Source organism: Coregonus lavaretus, assembly GCF_964263955.1.
Source record: "Coregonus lavaretus genome assembly, chromosome: 15".
Classification (NCBI taxonomy): Eukaryota; Metazoa; Chordata; class Actinopteri; order Salmoniformes; family Salmonidae; genus Coregonus; species Coregonus lavaretus.
In genome coordinates this window covers 41843126-41864203 of record NC_140002.1, presented here as the reverse complement: position 1 = coordinate 41864203, position 21078 = coordinate 41843126, and the positions used below count along the sequence as shown (strand labels likewise).

The window sequence follows — 21078 nt, the reverse complement described above, 5'->3', positions numbered from 1 at the left end:
GTTCATTGTTGCCCCTGAGAGGAAGTTAGGCTAGCAAGCATTTTAGTTACAGTGGGGGAAAAAAGTATTTAGTCAGCCACCAATTGTGCAAGTTCTCCCACTTAAAAAGATGAGAGAGGCCTGTAATTTTCATCATAGGTACACGTCAATTATTACAGACAAAATGAGAATTTTTTTCCCAGAAAATCACATTGTAGGATTTTTAATGAATTTATTTGCAAATGATGGTGGAAAAAAAGTATTTGGTCAATAACAAAAGTTTCTCAATACTTTGTTATATACCCTTTGTTGGCAATGACACAGGTCAAACGTTTTCTGTAAGTCTTCACAAGGTTTTCACACACTGTTGCTGGTATTTTGGCCCATTCCTCCATGCAGATCTCCTCTAGAGCAGTGATGTTTTGGGGCTGTCGCTGGGCAACACGGACTTTCAACTCCCTCCAAAGATTTTCTATGGGGTTGAGATCTGGAGACTGGCTAGGCCACTCCAGGACCTTGAAATGCTTCTTACGAAGCCACTCCTTCGTTGCCCGGGCGGTGTGTTTGGGATCATTGTCATGCTGAAAGACCCAGCCACGTTTCATCTTCAATGCCCTTGCTGATGGAAGGAGGTTTTCACTCAAAATCTCACGATACATGGCCCCATTCATTCTTTCCTTTACACGGATCAGTCGTCCTGGTCCCTTTGCAGAAAAACAGCCCCAAAGCATGATGTTTCCACCCCCATGCTTCACAGTAGGTATGGTGTTCTTTGGATGCAACTCAGCATTCTTTGTCCTCCAAACACGACGAATTGAGTTTTTACCAAAAAGTTATATTTTGGTTTCATCTGACCATATGACATTCTCCCAATCCTCTTCTGGATCATCCAAATGCACTCTAGCAAACTTCAGACGGGCCTGGACATGTACTGGTTTAAGCAGGGGGACACGTCTGGCACTGCAGGATTTGAGTCCCTGGCGGCGTAGTGTGTTACTGATGGTAGGCTTTGTTACTTTGGTCCCAGCTCTCTGCAGGTCATTCACTAGGTCCCCCCGTGTGGTTCTGGGATTTTTGCTCACCGTTCTTGTGATCATTTTGACCCCACGGGGTGAGATCTTGCGTGGAGCCCCAGATCGAGGGAGATTATCAGTGTTCTTGTATGTCTTCCATTTCCTAATAATTGCTCCCACAGTTGATTTCTTCAAACCAAGCTGCTTACCTATTGCAGATTCAGTCTTCCCAGCCTGGTGCAGGTCTACAATTTTGTTTCTGGTGTCCTTTGACAGCTCTTTGGTCTTGGCCATAGTGGAGTTTGGAGTGTGACTGTTTGAGGTTGTGGACAGGTGTCTTTTATACTGATAACAAGTTCAAACAGGTGCCATTAATACAGGTAACGAGTGGAGGACAGAGGAGCCTCTTAAAGAAGAAGTTACAGGTCTGTGAGAGCCAGAAATCTTGCTTGTTTGTAGGTGACCAAATACTTATTTTCCACCATAATTTGCAAATAAATTCATTAAAAATCCTACAATGTGAAATTACAGGCCTCTCTCATCTTTTTAAGTGGGAGAACTTGCACAATTGGTGGCTGACTAAATACTTTTTTCCCCCACTGTAGGTAGCCTATGACAACAAAATCTAAAAGCATACTGTATGACAGAGCCATAGACCGTTTTTCCAACATGAAAGAGAGGAGGATGGCTTTGGTGTTCAACTAGTCTATAAGTAGGGTGAGTCAAAAAAAAGTATTTTACTTGCGCACGCACACACACACACATACACACACACACACACACACACACACACACACACACATAAATCAGCACCATGAACAGCCACATGATATTTAGCAACGTTGATTGGACTAAATTGTTTTTGGTATCTTAAAGTTTGTTTTCAGTGTATTAAACTAAGCATATACACTGAGTGTACAAAACATGAAGGACACCTTCCTAATATTGAGTAGCACCACCCACTTTTGCCCTCAGAACTGGCTCATTTCCTCAGGGCATGGACTCTACAAGGTGATGAAAGCGTTCCACAGGGATGTTGGCCCATGTTGACTCCAATGCTTCCCACAGTTGTGTCAAGTTGGCTGGATGTCCTTTGGGTGGTGGACCATTCTTGATACACACGTGAAAAATCCAGCAGCGTTACAGTTCTTGACACAAACCGGTACGCCTGGCACCTACTCCCATACCCTGTTCAAAGGCACTTAAATCTTTTGTCTTGCTCATTCACCCTCTGAATGGCACACATACACAATCCATGTCTCAATTGTCTCAAGGCTTAAAAATTATTCTTTAGTCTGTCTCCTCAGTGTATAGCCTTGTTGATTTGATGATGTTTAAATGTTTAAGTTGAAATGGTGCTGGAACAGTGGAGGCAGTGCTCCTGTTGTCTTTGTGCTGACTTGCTGTATGTCTCTGTGGTTCTAAATCAGTAGTTTAGTAAACTGTCGAAAACATTAACTCGCTTGACCATGCTGCAGGTCATATAACTGTTTGTTACATGCAATATTTGCTTTGTGGACATCACCGGACAGATGTTGCTCTCCGGTTTTGTGATAAAACAAACGTATGTGTAGTTGAATTTATTCTGCCAGTGTGTGACTGTTGTCTTTTTGTTGTCACAGCCTTATTGTATATCACGTGGCATATGAACGAATGGGTTATAGAGCAAACAACACAATTATCACAACATAGGTTGTAATATGGCTTTTTTACTGGCTTGGCTTCCTCAGTGATTTTACCCACGCACCACTACTGGCTGTAAATGTGGAATAAGTCAAGGGTTATGAATACTTTCTGAAGGCACTATACGTTACTGAGTTTGGGTAATCCAAAAGTTACTTTACTGATTCAAAATTTGGACTTGTAACTAGTAACTGTAACGGATTACATTTAGAAAGTAACCTACTCAACCCTGGTCCTGCTGAACACGCCCCAGGTTGTTAGCTATAACTAGCTAATGAGGTAACATGACTGAACAAGGTGTAGCCTAAACAAATGGTTAACAGTCCTGTCCGCAAGTAGTCTAGTTTTAGAACGGCCCGCGATATACTTTATGAATGTAAAACGTGGCCCGCCAATGCACGATAGAAAGTTAAAAACGTAGCTTCAGTATTATGGGTCATATCTTTTGAACGGTAAGGGCCAGAATCAAGCTGTTTTCTCTGAAAAAAAGAGGGAGACTTGGATACGTTGGCTACAGAACCTGGCTATGGAATGCAGCGGGAAAAGTGTGAGGGCTAGAGTACAAATTCAAAGACAACCTACTTTTCTATACTCAAGGGAGAGAAAAACATAGCTATTGTTTTTAATTTCGTAAAGCAGCTTGTGTTTCTTAACCAGGCAAAGAGTAGCTAACTAGAAGGCTGGTGGTGACTGGTTAGCTATGGGGAAGCAAGAAAGTCGCCTGTGCGATGTGTATAATTGGAGGTGGAGCCGGAGCGGAGCCTGTCTGCCTGTCTGCCCACACTCATCGCTTGCTCCTCCACAGCTCACCAGCTGATGTAGTGGGTGTGACGTATCCTTCCCACTGCTGAACACAACTGCCCTGCTCATCTGTGCTGCTAATATTAATTGTGCTTATCACTGAAAAGCTCTCAATCTGATGAATATTTTAATCACTATTTTTGTTTACAAAATTAACACTGTTATGAACATATCAAATATTAGCATTGGATGTTACCCGTTGCGTGAATATTGACTTGATAGGAACACTGGGAAATAGACTGCTAGTCAAACCCAGTGGTGCATTCATACTAGCTCAGACTAACACCTCTACACCTTCTCCCCAAGCATACTCATCCATACAAAACACCACTGAGCAGCCGGTGGAATAAAAACACTGCAGCCTGGGACAGAGCCAGACACAGTTACCTGACGCACGAAAAAAGTCATGACTGGGCTGAACAATTTGTTCGTTGGATATGGTTGGATCTTTTTGTGTCAGTCAAATGTTTTATGCGAGAAATGGCGGTGCGCAAATAATGATATAATAACCATCATATCGAAGTAAACTTGGAGTCACGCGATAATATGTTGTGTGGTCCTCCCACTACGACTCGGGAAAGCATGCAGTTTATTAGGCTACAGATTAAATAAGTTATGATGAACTTCACAGGCTGGTGAATGTGCAAGGTGATGAGCTTGATGCTCCTTTCCAATAAATATTGAGGGTCTTATTCTGGTAACATGATGATCGATGCTTGGCTGTCGTTTGACAAATACAAATAATATCGCTCTTATCCCTAATAATCTCATAATTTAGGTAGCCTACCCCCACACTATCTGCGAGCTGTTGGCTAGAGCGCATGTGCCAAGACCAAAATGGGCACATTTGCTATTTAACGCAACAGTTTTTGTGACAAAACCATCAGTAGAGTTGAAAGTGCGACGGAGACCTATTTAACTTTTAATTCAGTACATGGGAATTTAACGGCAAAAGTTATTTTTATTTGAACTACGTCATCACGCACAGCCTTTTATGCAGATTTTAGAATGTTTGCATGAAAATCTGTCGCAAATTGGATGGAAACCCAGCTAATGATGAAGATTATTGAACAACCTCTTCTCTGTAGTGAACTCAAACCTCTGAACTATTTGTACTGTAACTATTGTACTGTATTTAAGGATCTGAAGTTGAAGATTCAAATGGTAGTTGATGAAAGACTTACTGTATGTACATCCAGTCCTCTCTGCCTCTGTCTACCCTCACACTCTCTCCAAAACCTCCCTTCACACTCATGCTCTATAATTAAATCAGTTAAGCCCTCTGCAAATATTACGCTAGTTATGCATCTTTGCATTGTGATTATAACTGTTAATGTGCCTCAACACAGTACTTAGAGTTGAGTGGAAAAGTTTAGTCTGATGTCACACCTAGTAACCATGTTTCCCCAGCCAGCTCAGCTCACCTACACAGCTCGTCCCTGGCACAGTAGCCATGCAGGCTGAGGCAGTTGGGCTTGCCGTCTCTCTCCTCATAGGAACACGACGGTACGATGGTCTTCCGCCGGCGCTCCCCACAGAGGGCATCGGAGCAGGGGCAGAAGAGCAGAGCGAAGCTGTACTCCTCTGGTACCCGCTCCAGGAAGCGACGCAGCGCCCGGTGGCACTTCTGTCTGTTACAGCTGCCGTCGGAGCCCGGAGGCCGCTTGGTGCAGGCCACAACATACTCCGACCTCAGAGAACCACACTTCTCATACAGACCACAGTCCTGGGCTGCCTTCAGACACTGGTTCTGCCCATCCAGAGGCAGAGAGGAAGCTGGGAAGAGAGGGAGGAGTGGCAGGGTGAGGAGAGGAAGATAACACAGAGAAGAATGTTTGAAGGTGATTGTGTTTTGGGAAAAGGGGCAATGAATAAGAGAGAAAGGAAGACAAAATCATAAAATATATGATTCTGGACCGCACAAACATCCCAGACTGTCATTATTCAGAGAGAAGGTAGATGTTATTTACCTGCCATGATGGAGGCCATGCGTGACATCTCTATGTGCCTCACAAACTCCACCTCCAGATCCTCATACGGAGACACCTCGTTCTCATCATACACTGTGAAAACACGGAGGCCATGAGGACAGAAAACATCTCACACACACAAATGCAATCGAACACATAAAAGACAAAACATAAAGACAGTCAAACACACCAGCGAATCTGACGGTCCAGTAGACCCTGAGGCAGAGTTCCTCCCGGCGGGAGCCGCGCTGGCACTTGCAGGCCTGGAGGGGCCGATACTGCTGCAGGGCGCTCTGGGCCTCCAGGCACTCGCGTCGGGCGTCTGGGCCCAGTGGCGACACAGCCTCCTCAGCAGCACAGTACTCCAGCACCCTGTACACCCCCGTACAGCCCTGATCCTGCACACAGCCCCGCTCCGCCTCCAGACAGTCTATGGAGCCAGCCAGCACACTACCTGGAAGAGGTGGAAGATGGGGAACATGATTGTAATTGGTCACCTGTGTTCCTGAACAGCTATTTTTACAGATGAGAATTGTTATGTCAGTTAACACCTGGGTCGTTCCACGAAAAGAGTGCCTTTTGCGTCCCTTTAATGTTTTAAGTAGAAATTGTGCACCAATATTGAATTTGAATAAATGCTGGTTATATTAAATGAAGTGGCCTTTCATTTAGACCACATGGAGAAATCAACAATTAAATCATTTTTTATATGAATAAAGACTTGCTAAAGTGCCAAAATTCAGCATTTTGACATGTCCCTCCATGCACTATGGAAGATTTTAACCTACTTAACCCCAAACTTTCTCTAAGTTTTCACCATCATTGTAAAGCCCTAGTTATTTTGTTTCTTTGACAAAGTCATTCATGAAGATGATTATTTATTTCATGTGAAAAGTGATTCATTCTTACGTGAACTGAACTCTCATTTTAATATGGTTAAATTATTCCTTTTTAAATATTGTTTTTCAAAATAAACATTGAACATCTAATTGTCAAATCATAGTGTAAAAGCAGGGGAGCTGGTTCTACTCTTTTTGGCAATGTTCTGGTGTTTTGTGGTGGAAAACTGAGCGGGTCGAGTATAACGCGTCAACCCTGTTACCCATAAATAGACAGGCTAGAACTGTTTTAACAATTGCATTCAATTTCCACTCCCTGTTGCACACACCAAGCACCCATTACCCCTGTCACAAGGGGATTTATGGCTGATTTAAGATAAAGTCGTCAACCCTGTTACGGTCAACCCTGTTCCTTTATTTGGTACTTAATAGGCACTTACTATAGTCATTTGATTTATTTAACCTCTTGAGATGGGAAAACATGTTTTTTATGAAGCTGAACATAATGTTACATTTTTTTTACCAGGTTACACTTCTCAAAAGGCACCGAATTGGTGGAACGACCCACCTGTTTGACAATGAGCTTCAATGCTTATTTGTTGAAAAGCAAGAGCCTATCATCCAAGGTGGAGAGACAGACAATCTACAAAACACTTTTTTTTTTTTTGTCATTTAGCAGACGCTCTTATCCAGAGTGACTTACAGTTAGTGAGTGCATACATTTTTCATACTAACCCCCCGTGGGATTACGAACCCACAACCCTGGCGTTGCAAACACCATGCTCTACCAACTGAGCTACACGGGACCACTTCCCTTCACTTCAGAGTATTGATTATGTTCTGTGAAGAACTGGCAGCTCCATCAGTTGTCAAGGATAAAGGCCAGGCAGAAGCACAGACTGAAGAGGTTAAGTAAAGCAGTGGCTAGCAATGTTGTTGAATTCCCAACTGTCAATTTTCCATTTTAAGGGGGGACTTCCAATTCAGTTCATTTGTGGTAGTATTAAAATAGATCCTGGCAAGTGGCAAATGCAGCTTTTTCCCAGAGGGTTTTAAGGGTCAGACTACAAATGGAATCCGGATTTGCAGTTATATCCTCATTCAACATGTTTGTTGTGCAGGCTCTCTCTTGCTCACACCTACACATACCTGCAAACAAACAAATATACTGTATAATATGTCTATAGGCCCACATACAACCGCTTCCTATACATACAAACACAAACGCACACACAGGGGAATCCTGATTATGGTTACACGCTTCAATTAAGCCCATGCTGTCTAGGAGCGCACAGTACAGCTGAAATCAAACTCCAGTAGCGAGTGGTTACAATCACAGACGACCCATGAGGTCCACATCTCACTCTGGCAGGAGACAAATCAAAAACAGATGGACACGCTTCGTCACCATAGGCAGGGGACCCTAGCAGACGAGGCCGGCAAGGCAAGCACATCAACTCTGGAGTTCCCACCAAGATACAGGGTGATGAGGCATATACAGTCAAGTCCACAAATACAGTCAAGACAAAAACCTGGTTGCCTCTGCAAGGAGCCTGAAACTTGGCCGCAAGTGGATCTTCCAGCAATATAATAACCCCAAGCACACATCAAAATCCACAAATAAATGGTTAATTGACCACAAAATCAACATTTTGCAATGGCCATCTCAGTCTCCAGACTGAAAACCTGTGGTTTGAATTGAAGAGGGTAGTCCGTAAGCGCAGACAAAGGATATCAAGGATCTGGAAAGATTCTGTATGGAGGAATGGCCTAAGATCCCTCCCAATGTGTTCTCCAATCTCATAAAACATTTTAGAAAAAAGGGTCAGTACCATTATATAATAATTTTGACTCCTTACTTTTTGAGAATTGTTTCTATTACTTGTTAAACAAAATGTATTTTTCTGAGCAATTGTATTAGCATACAATTTAGCTCAGTATTTGTATTATTTATTTCATACAGTCTTTTTTGCTCATCTTTCTCAAGGGTGCCAATAATTTTGGACCTGACTGTATATGTTAATGAGACCAAGCATAAAAGTGTAACGGATAATATTAATGACACCAAGTACTTAAATACATTAATAATAAACTAAATGCAAAATGTGCATCTTTATGAAATCCAGAACGCCATACACATCCTAATGAAACATGTTCAAATGAAAATATCACATGCATTCTTTAGAAGCTCATTTGATAGTTTGGGGAATTTGGAGTCCTGTGGGGCAGTCAGCATGCTCATACAGATGAGAGTGCTGCCCTTTTCAAAGTCCTCTGGTTACAGAGAGAAATTATTGAATTGATTGAAATGTGAAGAACATTAATTCCCAAAGAGTTCAACTCATCAATTTGCATTGCTATTGTTGGCTTTTAGCTACCGCCATGTCATGTCCCTAGCAAAGTGTGGTGAGGCACAAGTAATAGGAGATGTGACACACACACACACACACACACACACACACACCATTGTGAGTTCTTGACACATAATAAAGTAATATCACAGAAAAGCAGGTGGGACCCGCAGCTTAGGTTGTGCAATTAAACAGCCTGCCAGTAATCTCCATTATGGGCAATAGTTTGTTCATTACTCTCCACTCCAGCATGTATGCTCCCTAAGGCTGACCAGGACCAAGATAGACACCATCAGCAACATTTGTTTCAGAAGGCCTATCTTAATACACAGGCACATAATTAGAACCCATGTCAGGTACAGACCAGCTCGGTTTAAATCTCGTCAGGCAGAGAAGTCATAATTATGGTAATAACTTGAGCACGCTACATTGGGCTGTTTCACTTACTACAAAATGGGTGGGGTGTAGGAGGGAAGGGGTGTGATGGGTGAAAAGAGTGAGGAGGAGAGATGAATACCTGTGATATGTGAGGCTTAATACGCTCTATTGATTTCTCAGTGGGGCGATTTATAGAATTTGTAAGGCAAAGCTGATGGCTTCCTAGCTCAGTGACCCGCTTGAGGTTAATGTCATAAGCAGCACCACACCGCATATCAACACACACAGACCCACACACTGATCCACATAATTTAAAGTACACACACATTTACTTACTCATCAGTTCTCACCCCAAAATAGTTAGTTAAACACACAAAACCACTACATTGCCTAGTAGCATAAGACGACAAGCACACAGTGTGAGTAGTTCCGCAACCAGTGAATTCCACCCTGGCTACAACAATTCCTTAGAGGGGTCTTGGTAACCATTTTGTAAACGTGGAAACGCTGGAGGAGTTTCAGGATCTAATATGCTCAGTGCTCACCCAGGGCACATCAGCCTTGTTTCACTGAGGTAATTGAGGGTTGAATATTGGATAATAAGTCTGCTACAAACATAGGGGCAAAGAGGAACAAAATGAAATAAATTAGCTCAACCTCAGTGAACTCTGTAAAGTGGTGATGATGACAGACATGTTGGGAGGGCTGGCGTCCACTTCAGAGCTTCTCACTCCCGGGGTTTACATATGACAGGGCTACAAGGTCGGCCCAGTATAAGGTTTCAAAAACAACTCCATACCATGGGGAAAGACATGGAAATACGCTTTACTTAAAAATAATGAGGAGAACAAGCAGTAGGCGAGACCGGGGACAATTGTAACACCTTCAATTTCTTCAAACAGAAACAAGGTAGAGTGATGAAACTCTATTAGTACATGCCCATTTAGGTTTTCTCCCGACTTGAAAAGTGTCAGCCACATATCTCACTCTTTGCACGTTTTATGGGCAAATGTTTGTTTTTGGGGGTGAAAGTAGTTTTTTCTACCTGCTGTATTTTCCTTATACTGTCCTGAGCATTACCAAGAAAGAAACGTAAACATGAAAACATGTACATTACAGTCAATGGGTACAGTAGGTGAAAAAAATTAACATTACAGTCAATGGGTACAGTAGATGGAAAACATAGTTGCAGCATACGGGTGTCCACTACAGAGGATATTTCTTGATAAGCTCTTATTTAGCTCTTATTACACAGTCCTCACGGAACTATTCCTGAGATATTCACTTACTAGAAACAATTTGAAAATCAAACTCACAAAAGATGACAATTCATAATTACACACACCTATTTTAAAATTTACATAAAATGTACACATTTTGACGGCAGCCAGGAAGATAAAATTGTCAAGGTCACACCCCCACACATGTGGAATCATTGAAAAGCCAAGAATGTCCTCTCAAAGGACAACAGGACTTAATACAGTGGCTTGTATTGCCTCAGAGATACGGACCAAGAACTGATGTCCACTAGAGAGGACAAAAATGAATTGCTGGGTCTCAGGAGGCTATATGTTGGCTAATCATTAACATTGACATGATTGACATGATTGACATCTCACTATTGCTGTCTCTTGCTAGGTACATGAGGTTTTGTCATGGCTGGTAGGTTGGGGGCAAAAAACATCATCAAGGACATCAACCACCCGAGCCACTGCCTGTTCACCCCGCTATCATCCAGAAGGTGAGGTCAGTACAGGTGCATCAAAGCTGTGACCGAGAGACTGAAAAACAGCTTCTATCTCAAGGCCATCAGACTGTTAAACAGCCCATCACTAGCACATTAGAGGCTGCTGCCTATAGACATAGACATAGACTAGGCTGCTGCTGCCTATTGAAATCACTGGCCACTTTAATAAATGGAACACTAGCCAATTTAATAATGTTTACATATCTTGCATTACTCATCTCATATGTATATACTGTATTCTATACTATTCTACTCTATCTTAGTCCATGCCGCTCTAACATCGCTCATCCATATATGTATATATTCTTAATTCATTCCTTACTTAGATTTGTGTGTATTGGGTATATGTTGTGAAATTGTTAGATATTACTTGTTAGAAATTACTGCACTGTCGGAGCTGGAAGCACAACCATTTCGCTACACACGCAATAACATCTGCTAAACACGTGTATGTGACCAATAAAATTTGATTTGATTTGATTTGAATTGTAACGCAGTGTTAAAATGACCCTGAGCCAAGCAGCCAAATGATTTAAAAAACTTTAGGATTGTATGAATTATACAAAAACTAACTTTAAATAGCCATGGAGACTTGTAGAGTACCAAATAAGTTGTATATAATATAATTTGGGCACCATCAGACTAGTCAGATGTTTTGAGAGGAACCGAATGGCCATGCACAAACAGGGGTGTCACTGTAAATAATGTTACGTACTTAGAAATACTTATATTTCTTGCAAAATCATTACATATGTCAATGATAATATGATCATTCATAAACATGAATGATTTTGAAGTTAACCTTTTACTGCAGTTGGCTAAATCAGGGTCAGAGTGTTTCTTGACAACAAAAGTCTACATACACATAGTTATGGGCATAAAAAAAAGAAGACACCTGTACCATGTCAGATATAGAGTTGAAATGTATTCAATTTTGAGTTTGCATCCCAATGTTACACTTTATATACATCACTGAAGACTGAAATATAAAAAACTGTTTAAAAAAAACATATCTATATTCATTAGGAAATTAGAAAAAATATTAATAACATTCCACCCATGAGGCCAAAGGGGGCGCATTTTGGTCATTGACTGCAGGAATGGGCAACGTTAATTTATTTGGTTTATTCTTTAGGTGTTACATTTGACCCCAGCTACTGTTACAATTGCCCCCTGGCACGAGGGCAAATATAACGTCCAGACTCCAGACTTTTCGTATTAAAATCAATATAGTGATACCACGCGTAAAAATAAGGAATATTAGCCAAAGTCACAGAATGGCACTTGATCCAGACAGATACAGTGGGGGAAAAAGTATTTAGTCAGCCACCAATTGTGCAAGTTCTCCCACTTAAAAAGATGAGAGAGGCCTGTAATTTTCGTCATAGGTACACATCAACTATGACAGACAATATGAGAAATAAAAATCCAGAAAATCACATTGTAGGATTTTTAATGAATGTATTTGCAAATTATGGTGGAAAATAAGTATTTGGTCAATAACAAAAGTTTCTCAATACTTTGTTATATACCCTTTGTTGGCAATGACACAGGTCAAACGTTTTCTGTAAGTCTTCACAAGGTTTTCACACACTGTTGCTGGTATTTTGGCCCATTCCTCCATGCAGATCTCCTCTAGAGCAGTGATGTTTTGGGGCTGTCGCTGGGCAACACAGACTTTCAACTCCCTCCAAAGATTTTCTATGGGGTTGAGATCTGGAGACTGGCTAGGCCACTCCAGGACCTTGAAATGCTTCTTACGAAGCCACTCCTTCGTTGCCCAGGCGGTGTGTTTGGGATCATTGTCATGCTGAAAAACCCAGCCACGTTTCATCTTCAATGCCCTTGCTGATGGAAGGAGGTTTTCACTCAAAATCTCACGATACATGGCCCCATTCATTCTTTCCTTTACACGGATCAGTCGTCCTGGTCCCTTTGCAGAAAAACAGCCCCAAAGCATGATGTTTCCACCCCCATGCTTCACAGTAGGTATGGTGTTCTTTGGATGCAACTCAGCATTCTTTGTCCTCCAAACACGACGAGTTGAGTTTTTACCAAAAAGTTATATTTTGGTTTCATCTGACCATATGACATTCTCCCAATCCTCTTCTGGATCATCCAAATGCACTCTAGCAAACTTCAGACGGGCCTGGACATGTACTGGCTTAAGCAGGGGGACACGTCTGGCACTGCAGGATTTGAGTCCCTGGCGTCGTAGTGTGTTACTGATGGTAGGCTTTGTTACTTTGGTCCCAGCTCTCTGCAGGTCATTCACTAGGTCCCCCCGTGTGGTTCTGGGATTTCTGCTCACCGTTCTTGTGATCATTTTGACCCCACGGGGTGAGATCTTGCGTGGAGCCCCAGATCGAGGGAGATTATCAGTGGTCTTGTATGTCTTCCATTTCCTAATAATTGCTCCCACAGTTGATTTCTTCAAACCAAGCTGCTTACCTATTGCAGATTCAGTCTTCCCAGCCTGGTGCAGGTCTACAATTTTGTTTCTGGTGTCCTTTGACAGCTCTTTGGTCTTGGCCATAGTGGAGTTTGGAGTGTGACTGTTTGAGGTTGTGGACAGGTGTCTTTTATACTGATAACAAGTTCAAACAGGTGCCATTAATACAGGTAACGAGTGGAGGACAGAGGAGCCTCTTAAAGAAAAAGTTACAGGTCTGTGAGAGCCAGAATTCTTGCTTGTTTGTAGGTGACCAAATACTTATTTTCCACCATAATTTGCAAATAAATTCATGAAAAATCCTACAATGTGATTTTCTGGATTTTTATTTCTCAATTTGTCTGTCATAGTTGAAATTACAGGCCTCTCTCATCTTTTTAAGTGGGAGAACTTGCACAATTGGTGGCTGACTAAATACTTTTTTTCCCCACTGTAAACTCAGCTACTGCTCTGATCAATTGCTGAGCATCTTTTAAGTTCAATATCATTACATTTGACATTTTTTACGTCAACGTTTTCCAGAGACAGCCATGTATGCATTAATTAATCAATTACACTATCAATTTTACTTTGTTTTTACCAATCTAACTACATACCAACATAATGGTAATCATGTATTTGAATAGTACATCTCTATTGATAAACTGGGTAAATCAAGATGTAGTCTAGGCCTATTCACAAAACAGGTGAATGCGTATTCAGTAGGAGTGTGTGCATGCATTGAGTTATTGAGCTTATGTTGGCTGATTTCATGTGGCTACAGACAGATGACAAACAATCTGTTTCCCTTCTATTTGGGACTTACTTTACTGTACTGATCAACAACATTTGCATAGAAATAGCCTTTTTTATAAAAGTGCATGCTCTTTAACCAGTAATGACGTCATTCACGAGGCAAGAGGGGAGCGGCCCATCGGAGCCCTATTCACACACACAGTCAGTTCGCTGAGGCAATAGACCATCTTTGGGAGAGACGTGAGAGAGAGAGACCGATTAAGTGAATGAATAAAGTTTTGGTGGCTTTGAAATCAGCATATTTTGCATTATGGTTTGCATATTATCACAAACAAAGTACCTGGGTATAGGGCTGTGGCGGTCATGTACTTTTGTCAGCCGGTGATTGGTCAAGCAAATAACTGCTGGTCTCAAGGTAATTTACCTTTAATTAACATAAACACATTTAACGTCTCCTGGCTTCCACGCATAGCCTATAAGCCACTGATGCAGACCCTTGGAACATCTCCATTTTAAAGAGTCTAATAAATACATGTAATATAGCCTACACCATCACAATAAATCCATTATTCATTTTAGACAGGCCTAAAGAAACATGATATGATTTTTTTTGGTCTATTTCAGAAGAACAGAATAGCATACTCTGAGTTGTCCTCATGTGTCACGACTTCCTCCGAGGCTGCCTCCTCTCCTTGTTCGGGCAGGCTTCGGTGTTCGTCATCACCGGCCTTCAAGCCACTGCCGCTCCTCATCTCATCATTCCATTTGTTTTGTCTTGTTTATTACACACACCTGGTTCATATCCATAATACCTGTATAAGTGTTACCTCTGCCCCCTTGTCTTTGTGTGTGATTGTTTATTGTGAGGATAGTGAAGCTCGGTGGAGCTCCTTGTATTTTGTATCGCCAGGTTATTTTCCCTGTGTTGCCTTGTTGGTTCCAGTGCGCCTGTTTTGCGCACTGGACTGTTTTGAAGCCTTACTGCATACTCTGTATTCCGGAATAAATCCTGTTATTCTGTGATTTACCCTCCTGCGCCTGACTCCTTCAAATCACCCATCACATCATGTTAGGCCCTGATCTGGCTATGCCATATGGCTGTGGGCTACACTAGTTTATTTAGCAGACAAGATTTGCTTAGAATTCCATGGCATTATGTTATATTATTTTATAGTATGAAGAATTCAATTGAACATATCTGAATAAAATAGAAAGGATATTTTCTCCAAATGATTTTAGGGAGTGCGCACATGAGGCTATTCTGTGTTGAGCGTTTAACAAAGAAACAGGTACTCCTATATGCTTAATTTAGAGTTATTTATGTAACTTTAGTTGTGATACAAACGTTGGGCTATATGTTTAGATTTTTAATACATTCTAAGGCTGCATGATGCAACTCTAATGATGATTTGAAAAAAGTTGCATGAACAAGCTCTGCTTTGTTTTTTGCGCAAGCTGTACACACTTCATCAGTCTCTCATTTACAATTTGACAAGCACTTGATAATGCCTCGAATTCCGCGGCAGCATCCCCTTTGTGCGGCCGTAATGCCCCCTAAAAAAATCCATGCCTTTTGCGGCCAGTGGCTGAAAATATAATCATTATAATTCCCTTCTCCCGGCTGCGCGCTCTGAAGAACCTCTCACTCACATGGCTCTCTGTCACATGATCGGGTCTTTCTCACAGGCTACAAGTGAAGACGAAACTGCGCGCGTCCTTATCCAATTCCGAGGCGCATATTGTAGATATTGGAAGAACTGTCCACATTTACTTTTCGTCAGTAACAAGATGAGTAGGCCGGGGGGCGCTAGAGAGCGTGCTATGGAGTAGACGTGCATTGCTAGAGCTCCGCTCAATTTTGAAACAAATTAATATTTATCTTAACCTCTCACAACCTATAACTTCAAACAAATATGACAAAGGGAAAAGGCAACAAAAAAGGGGGCGCTAAACAAGATAATTGGAATGAGATAGACAACGAACCAATTTCAACGTCGCCGACCCACGAGGAGCTAGCTGAAGAGGCTAGCTTCCAAGAGTTCCCCACAGATCCTACTCAAAGTGACATACTGGCTGCCATAAACGCACTAAGCAAGAAGGTGGACACAAGGTTGGCTGATATCTCAAAGAGTATTGGGACTTTGGCCGAAACTGTGAAGGCAACTAAGGGAAGGGTGCACGAGGTTGAGCAGACGACAATCGATCACGAGGCCAGGCTACAGGACATAGAGAAACAGTGCGCAACGTTCAAAAATGACAACAAAACCCTGAAGGCCCGACTGGAAATGCTCGAGTCGCATTCAAGACGCCAGAACATCCGAATATGTGGGATCCAGGAGGACACGGAGAAAGGGAAACCCACTGAATTTGTCTCGGAGCTGATACCGGCATTGCTGGGGAGTGAACACTTCAAAACGGCCATCCTGATCGACCGCGCGCACAGAGCACAGGCAACGAAGCCGGCCAAGGGCGGGCCACCAAGGCCATTCATTGTAAGGCTGCACTATCCCCACACCAGGGATCTCATCCTCAAGCTGGCTAGTCAAAAGTTCCCCCTTAACTACAACGGAGCCAGGGTGTCTTTCTACCCAGATCTTACCTTGGAGGTGAGGAACCAACGGAAAGAGTATGATGAGGTACGCAACAAATGCAGGGCGGCCAACATCCGATATGGATTCCTCTTCCCAGCCCGGTTTAAGGTGACAGTCGAGGGATCAACACGTACGTTTGACAACGCAAAAGAGGCAGATCTGTTCTTGACAAGCAAGCTCCCCGGCTGAGGATACAGAACGGCTGTGCCAGCAGGCTAAATGGCCAAATACAGGCCAGGAATGTGTGTGAATTGAATTTCCGGCCTATGTCTTTTCGATCAGAAGATCAGAAATTGGGACTTATAGGATAGGTGAGATGTTGTGGCTAATATAGCATTGTTTGGCATGTCATGTTTTAGCGCCACTCACCCCCTAACATGAGAGTTAAGTTAAGTGTTATTTAATATTAGTTTATATGCGGAGCATCTATAGACGACGAGTTAGTTCAAGCTTTATGTCTAGACACCCTAACGTTTGTGTGTTAGCCAAGGAGTGCTTCGTTTGGGGAAGTCACTCAGTAAAGGGACGGGAGGGGGGTTGGGGTCTGTGTTTTATGTTCACGTTTATTAGTACAGGTGGCATGACAAGCTCCCGCACGGCGGGACGTTTTTCTTCTGGGTTTTGTATGACAGCAGCAATTTGCTTTAAAATAAGAAATGCCACATAGTGACCGAGCACAGAGTAGACCAGGTGGAATAAAGATAGTCAGCTGGAACTGTAATGGATTAGGGCATGTCGTGAAACGAGCTAAGGTTTTTTCTCATCTTAAATCACTGGGTGCTGACATAGTGCTTCTTCAAGAAACTCATATTAAACGCCCCGCGCAGGCCAAGCTACGAGTCGGCTGGATCGGTCAGATATACCAGTCTAACTTTGATGCAAAAGCGAGAGGGGTAGCAATCCTGATAAGGAAAAACATTCCTTTTGTTTACTCAACCTCGATTTCAGATCCTAATGGTCGGTATATTATTGTGGCTGGTACACTGAATTCAAAACCAATAACCTTGGTCAATTTATATGGACCCAACTTCGATGATCCAGTATTTTTTCAAAGGGTATTTAAGGCCATACCAAATATCTCGGATACAAGTGTTATTGTTGGAGGTGACTTTAACTGTACGTTAGACCCTCTTTTAGATAAACAGCTATCAAGGTCACTTCAACAATCAAATGCCAGTGTCTGTCTAAATACATTGATGACAAACCTTAACATTGTCGATATTTGGAGACTGACGCACCCAACAGACAGGGATTATTCTTTCTTCTCATCAGTTCATAAATCATATTCCAGAATTGACTATTTTTTGTTGGACTCCAAACTAATCTCAGCAGCTGAGTCGGTTACCTATCACCCCATTCTAATTACGGACCACTCTCCTCTGTCCATGGTGCTGAAACTCGACAATATGTCGACAGGTCGGCGACCGTGGCGCTTAGACGCATACCTGTTGAAAGATGAGGCTTTTTGTCAGTATTTGGAGGAGCAGATTGCCTTTTTCCTCAGTACTAACGACACGGGGGATGTTGACGACTCCACCCTTTGGGAATCTCTAAAGGCTGTGATTAGAGGTTACATTATCTCTTATACATCAGAGAGGAAGAAACGTGCCAATACTAGGCTGAGAGAAATTGAAAGAGAGTTAGGGGAACAGGAGAACGTTTTTAGGACAAATTCCTCGTATACAGTCCTTGAGAAGATCACAAAGTTAAAGTATGAATACAATACCATCCTTTCGAAACGGGTGGGCTCTTTACTTGCTAGAACGCAACAAAGTTATTTTGAACTGGGGGACAAACCACATAAATTATTAGCAAGACAGCTAAGGCATGTACAAGCATCTAGAGCTATTCACAAAATAAAAGACAAGAAGGGTAAAATAGTAACAGATCCGCAGGACATTAATAAATGCTTTGCACAGTTTTACTCAGAGCTATACCAATCAAAATGCGATGCTACTGATCCACAAACTATGGAACGCTTTCTCGCTGATTGTGAACTTCCTAAACTAGACAGGGGGGCAGCTGCCGCACTCGATGCAGGGATAACCTTAGATGAAATTAACACAGCGATAGCACAATTTCCAAACAGCAAGGCCCCTGGGCCCGATGGATATGTAATAGAATTCTATAAGAAGTACTGCGCTAGTCTATCTCCACTTATGCTGCGAATGTTTCAACAATCCAAAGAAAATACCAAACTCCCGCAAACACTGTATGAGGCTACAATAGCCCTGATCTTGAAAAAAGATAGGGATTCCATGGAGATGTCGTCGTATCGCCCCGTGTCGTTACTCCCCATAGAAAACAAGGTGTTGACAAAGATATTGGCAAACCGATTGAAAAAATATATTTCCGACATCATACACCCTGACCAGACAGGTTTTATCCCGGGCCGACATATATACTACAATTTGAGACGCCTTTTCAACGTAATGTATCATGATCATAAAGTTGAGGCAGTGGTAATAGCTCTTGATGCAGAGAAGGCGTTTGATCAGATTGAGTGGAAGTATATGATGTCGGTTCTGGAGCATTTCGGATTTGGAAAGGAATTTATTAATTGGATAAGAATTATTTATGCACACCCAATGGCGTCCGTGGTGACCAATCAGGAAATGTCGCAGTCATTCCGCCTGTTCAAGGGGTGCCGACAGGGGTGCCCTATTTCGCCTGCTCTCTTCGCTATAGCCATGGAACCCCTTGCTACGCGCATTCGGGCATGTGCCGATATAGCTTCTGTTAAAATAAAAGACACACAGCACAAAATTTCCCTATATGCAGACGATGTTCTTTTGTTTTTGTCCAAGCCTAAAACGTCTATTCCACCATTACTTAACTTGATAAACACATTCGGCTCCTTCTCTGGCTACAAGATAAACTGGCAAAAAAGTGAGATGATGCCAATATCACGGCCTGTGGATATGCAATTTCTGCAATCTACCCCGCTTAGAACAGTGAGGGACAAGTTCACAAGCCTTGGCATTGTAGTGACAAGAGACCTTGACCAGCTATTGAAAGTGAATTGGGACATGAAAATATATCAGCTTAAACAAAATATAGATTTCTGGAAAACTCTGCCTATCTCCTTGGTTGGTCGTATAAACGCTATTAAAATGGTTGTCCTACCCAGGTTTCTTTACCTCTTCCAATGTCTACCCAATTTCATACCACAAAGCTATTTTAAGAAACTGGATTCAATAGTAACTCCATTTTTATGGGATAACAAGGCAGCCAGAATTGCAAAGAAGCATTTATGCAAGTACAAGATAGAGGGGGGCTTTGGCCTTCCTCACTTCAAACTGTATTATTGGGCTGCTAATCTGAACATTGTGTCTTTCTGGAGGGAAAGTTTACCTGAGATGAGACGGAAGGATATGCCTTCATGGCTTTTGATTGAGCAGGCCTCCTGTCAACGTTCCTCACTCCCTGCACTTGTTAATAGCCCATCATATGTGAAAAAAGCCACTTATGACTCCAATCCAGTCATTTGTCATACTCTTAGGATCTGGAAACAGATTAGGGATTTTCTTAACATACCCACTGTGTACATAGACAGCCCGATTAGCCGGAATCATGCTTTCCACCCTGCAATGGATGATGTGGTGTTTTCACAGTGGAGGGAGAAGGGGCTCACAACAATTGGTAATCTATACATAGATGGTCAGTTAGCTTCATTTCAACAACTACAGGCAAAGTTCAACATGCCAACAACACATTTTTTCAGATACCTCCAAATCAGGAATTTCTTAAGGACACACATCCCACAGTATGGCATGAAGCCAAATAGTCCTACATTAGATAGCTTGATCCTTGTCAAACCCCATTCAAAAGGGTCGGTCTCCAGACTGTATGATGTGCTACAGGCCCACATAGAGGTATCCACAGACACCATTAAAAGGGCTTGGGAACAAGAACTTGGTTCAGAAATCTCAAATGAGGACTGGATAGAAGCTCTCAGGAATATAAACCACAGTTCAGTGAATGCCAGACACAACCTTGTACAGTTTAAGGTGATACACAGGTTACACTACTCAAAAGTAAAACTGCATAAAATATTCCCGGACACCTCACCACTGTGTGAGAGGTGCAAGCAGGAGGAGGGGACGTTGTCCCACTTATTCTGGACATGCCCTAAATTACAGGCTTACTGGGCTCTCATTTTTGATTACTTATCTAAGGCCTTTGATAGAGTTCTAGCCCCAGACCCATTGATCGCTCTGTTTGGTACAGTTGATGGGAATAACCAGGAGGGGAAAGCTGTCTCTCTTTGTACTCTATTAGCCAAAAGGCTCATATTGCAATTTTGGAAATTGGAGACTGTACCTACCTTTGAAATGTGGTTACGGGATTTAGGGAATGTAATCCATATGGAAAAGATTCGATACAACACCTCCAATAGAAGTCCATTGTTTTACAAAATATGGCAGCCGATACTGGATAAATGGTCTAGTCCCGCTTCATAACTGGGCTGACGATCTGCTGCTACTCTGTGCTGTACTCCACTCAATATTTATTTTTGGCTGAACTACACTGCTTGTA

The 21078-nt window shown here is 42.2% G+C and overlaps 1 protein-coding gene across 1 annotated transcript in view; it reads right to left on the bottom strand.

The window, feature by feature from the left end:
- The window catches only part of LOC311142691 (GDNF family receptor alpha-4-like), a gene marked incomplete at both ends in the record, with an annotated part of 63700 nt that overhangs the window by 8152 nt on the left and 34470 nt on the right, over positions 1 to 21078 (bottom strand). Inside the window, 3 exons of the mRNA XM_084178345.1 lie at positions 4901 to 5252; positions 5447 to 5539; positions 5637 to 5900. Coding sequence (XP_084034471.1) covers positions 4901 to 5252; positions 5447 to 5539; positions 5637 to 5900 — 709 coding nt within the window. The remainder of the gene's footprint in view (positions 1 to 4900; positions 5253 to 5446; positions 5540 to 5636; positions 5901 to 21078) is intronic.